General features: G+C 50.2%; 1 protein-coding gene across 1 annotated transcript in view; it reads right to left on the minus strand.

Annotated features, from left to right (window-relative positions):
* Positions 1-248: 248 nt before the first annotated feature.
* LOC144142582 (piwi-like protein 1) overlaps positions 249-3,912 on the minus strand; it is a 10,342-nt gene continuing 6,678 nt past the window's right edge. Inside the window, exon 4 of the mRNA XM_077674180.1 lies at positions 249-3,912. Within this exon, the coding sequence (XP_077530306.1) occupies positions 2,337-3,912 (1,576 nt within the window). The 3' untranslated portion in view covers positions 249-2,336.

Consider the following 3,912-nt stretch of genomic DNA (forward strand, 5'->3'; position numbering starts at 1 on the left):
TATGTCCGCTCCTGACCAAGTCGGCAGCCTTGGACGGCTTGGCCAGCTCATGAGAAACCTAGTTTCCCAACCACGTTTCCAACAGCTGTTTCCATTGTACAGTACACCTTTGGACTGGGAATTAAAGCATACTCTGCAGATTTCATTTCCGAGCACTTCCTTGGCACCTTCCAGTGAGTCCTCGCATTGCCAAGCAGTGAATTGTACCGTGTTGCTTGTGTTCTAGCTACAATGACCACATTGGTCGATTTTCCTTTCAAATGCTTTATTTGAACATTATGAGACCATATTTACAAGTATGCTCAACTCGTGAAAAACAAGAACAGGTGACCACTGATATGTTCAGGTACAATGAAATCACAAGTTAGCATAGCTATGTACGATGCACTTGTGACTGCAAATCACGCTTCGATGAAATGCCCGTTTCACTAAAGCATGGTGAAACCACCCTCCCAACCTCAACACAACCAGAACCTCGCAACAGCCTGCCAGAGGTTTCACAAGAAAGACGCGATTACTGAAATCTCTGGCCACAATGCAACACAAGTTGGCAAAACCATGTAAGATGCACTTGTGATTGCAAATCACTCTTTCGTGAAATGCCCATTCCACTACAACATGGTGAAATTGCCCTCGCACTGTCAACAAAGCTAGAAACCTTGAAACAGCTTGCCAGATATACCAATGGCAAACCCTTCCCTCACTTCGTATCAGTTCACTTGCTGACAGCACAAGCTGGCGCCTGAAGGGGCCAGCTGTTTTTTTTTTTTTTTTTACTTCGAAATATTGCCACACATTCGAACTTCTGTCTAATGAGCGCCAAATTTTGCAAAAAAAAAATAATAATTTCGATGGGAAAAATGCCTAGCGTATCTGACAGCAAAACAATTTTAAATAAATTACTCTTCTCTTATCAAGGAAAAGCGGCACCAAAATGCCGTGACAAACATGTTAATTTCAGAACAGTCGTGAAATAATATGAAAAGGGTGTCCCTGCCACCCAGAAAGAAGCAATTTATAAAAAAAAAAACGAAAGAAAGCTAAATAACTTTACTTTCAATGAAAAAAAAAGTGAAAACAAAATGCAATGACAAAAACACTTGCATAAAATTATTTCAGAACACTGTCAAGAAGTTATACGAAAAGGGTGTTCCTGCCACCCCGAAAGAAGCCACCCGAATTTAAAAAAAAAAAAAAAAAAAAGAAAAGAAAAGAAAGAGGTCTGACAAGAAGCGCATGAACAAAAACTACAGGAACATGATCAAACAAGAAAGGAAATAGACTCGCGTAATTCTTCACACAACAGCTTGACACCCCCTCCACATAACATCCTTGAGAAGCAGCAAGATGCAACTCGCACAAAGCAAAAAAAAAAAAAAAAAAAAAAGCAGAGGATTAAGGAAAGGGAAAGGAAAGCAAATGCAAAGCAAAAAAAAAAGTAAAGTTGAAGTGCATTAACAAGCACTGAAGACATTCACAAAATCGGAGGAAGAAAAGTAAAAGCAAAGAGCCATTCCTCGTGAACAGTTCATAACATTCTTTGTGGAAACACTCTTGCATATACCACAAACTCTCAGAGCGAACCAGCCCTCAACACTCAGAAAAAGGGGGGGGGGGGGGGGGGGGGAATAATACAAAATAAAAATAAAAAAAATAAGAACTACAATTTTTTAAACAACAGCATGATGCTGTTTTGGACAAAAAAAAACGCAGCAAAAGTGTGCTCTTACCACTCGAAAAGCCCTCATTGAGAAAATCATATCAAACAAAAGGAACTGCAATTTTTCGAACAGCATGATGCTGTTTTTGATAATTAAAAGAATGCAACGAAAGTGTGCTTTTAGCACTCAAGATGTTCTAGCTTTAGCAAGAAATAAAATGGAGGGAGTAAACACTTACGGATAGACCCACTGTTTCAACCCTTAAAAGACCACAGCGAAGGGGCGCTTAAAGCATTCAAACAGTCTCAAAGTGAAAAAGAAAAAGGAAACATGAGGGGCAAACGCTGCTGAAGATCTAGTGCTCTTCAGAACTAGAATCGTTCAATGAACAGTATGATAGTGTTGCAATTACTTAAAAAACACAACGAAAAGGTGCTTCTAGCACTCAAAGTGTCTCAAAAAAGTGTGGAGAGGGGAGCGGGGGCAAGCGCTGTTGAAAGAAAGATCTGCATGTCCTTCACCACCCCCATTAATAAAACAAACCAGACAACAAAATCCGAGAGGCTTAATTAAAAAAAGTGTTAGTGCCAGTGAGAGACCCTGAGGAAGACCAGAGAAGAGTGGACAATGCTTAGTGGCAGTGACTCAGCAGACTGCGGTCCTGGCTCGGTCCGCTCACAGGTAGAACAGCCGGTCACACAGCAGCGGGCTGGGCTCCTTGTGGATGCTGTCGCCGACGAGGTTGGCCAGCTTGTGTGCATACTGGCAGGGGGCGGGCACCCGCACACAGCCCGGCCAGTTATAGTACAGGTGGGTGAGCTTGTAGGTGAGTCGCTGCATCTGGTCAGGCGACAGTTCGGTGGTGTTACGCAGCACCACGTAGTGCGTCGGCGACACCGTGCCCTGTCGCACCTTCTGCGACACCAGGAAAAAGTCGCACCAGTCGGGCCGGGTGACCGTGTGGTCGAGGCAGGTACCGGGCTCCGGGTTGTCCAGCTGCAGGCCGTTGAGCTTGGCGAAGATGCGGGTGTTGATGCGCTTCTGGACCACCACCACGGCAATGGACGGCGCATAGTCGGGGCTGACGCTGGCGAAGGCTTCCATGAGCTGATCGACCTCGTACTCGCTGACGTGGGCCAGCTGGCCGTCGCCCACGCCGTCCCGGTAGAAGAAGATGCGGTCGGGCCGGCGGTGGTTCACCTCGTAGTACTTGACCAGGGCTTCCAGCAGGGCAATGCGCAGGCAGTTGACCAGCTCCTTGCCGGGCTCCTGGAAGGAGCACTTGGAGTACCACCGGGTGAAGTTGTGGTTCATGCTGGCCACGAAGCCCAGCACCGATTGCCGGCCACGCGTCAGGTCGTGGTACACGTCCACGCCCACCACCATGACATTCTGCATGGGTATCTCGACGGCCCACAGCTCTCCACCGAGCTTGCAGTTGATCTGCAGGGCCACCTTCTGCGTGACACTGCGCAGCTTCTGCTGCTGCCCGATGGTGTTGGAGATGATCACCTGCGAGGGCACCGGCATGTCCACGCAGCAGAGCCGCTTCACCGCGCTGTAGCGGTCGTCGCGCGACGTCGGGAAGATGATGACGATGATCTGCAGCCGCTGGCTCATGACGTCCTTGATGGCACGCACGTAGTTGTCGGTGCTGTCGCTGGCCAGCTCGCGCAGCTGCGGCGGCCGCACCTGAATGCCCATGGAGGGGCACACCTTAGACATCATCGAGGTGAAGTCCTTGGTGCGCGTGGCGTCCCGCTTGAAGTAGACCACCACCCAGTTCTCCAGGTGCACGGGCGTGATGACCGAGTCCTGCGACAGCAGCCGGCCCCAGTCGGCCGTGCCGTGGTGGTAGTGGGTCTTGGCCTTCATCGTCACCTTCTCCTCCGGGAGGATGCGACCGTCCAGGCTCATGGCGGCATCCTCGAGGGTGACCCCCCACTCGTCGAGCACCTTGCGGGCTGCCTCGCACTCGCGCACGTTGCGCACGTACTGCATCAGCGAGTGCTGCCGCTGCGTCGGGTTCACCCGCGTGTGGCCCGCGATGTCCTTCATGACGCGGAAGTCCGCCCGCATGCTGTCCGTCAGGCCCGTCAGGGTGCACAGCTCGGGCACCAGGCACACCAGCCGGGGCTCCTCCGTCTCCGGCGCCCCCTTCCGCGGCTTGTCCCGGTGCAGCAGCAGCGGCTGCTCCGTGTCCTGGATGTCGATGTTGTAGATGCGCTTGTAGTAGTCCTGGTAGCTGATC

Source organism: Haemaphysalis longicornis, unplaced genomic scaffold (genome assembly GCF_048455015.1).
Source record: "Haemaphysalis longicornis isolate Haplotype H1 unplaced genomic scaffold, Haemaphysalis longicornis Haplotype H1 scaffold_6, whole genome shotgun sequence".
NCBI classification, from domain to species: domain Eukaryota; kingdom Metazoa; phylum Arthropoda; class Arachnida; order Ixodida; family Ixodidae; genus Haemaphysalis; species Haemaphysalis longicornis.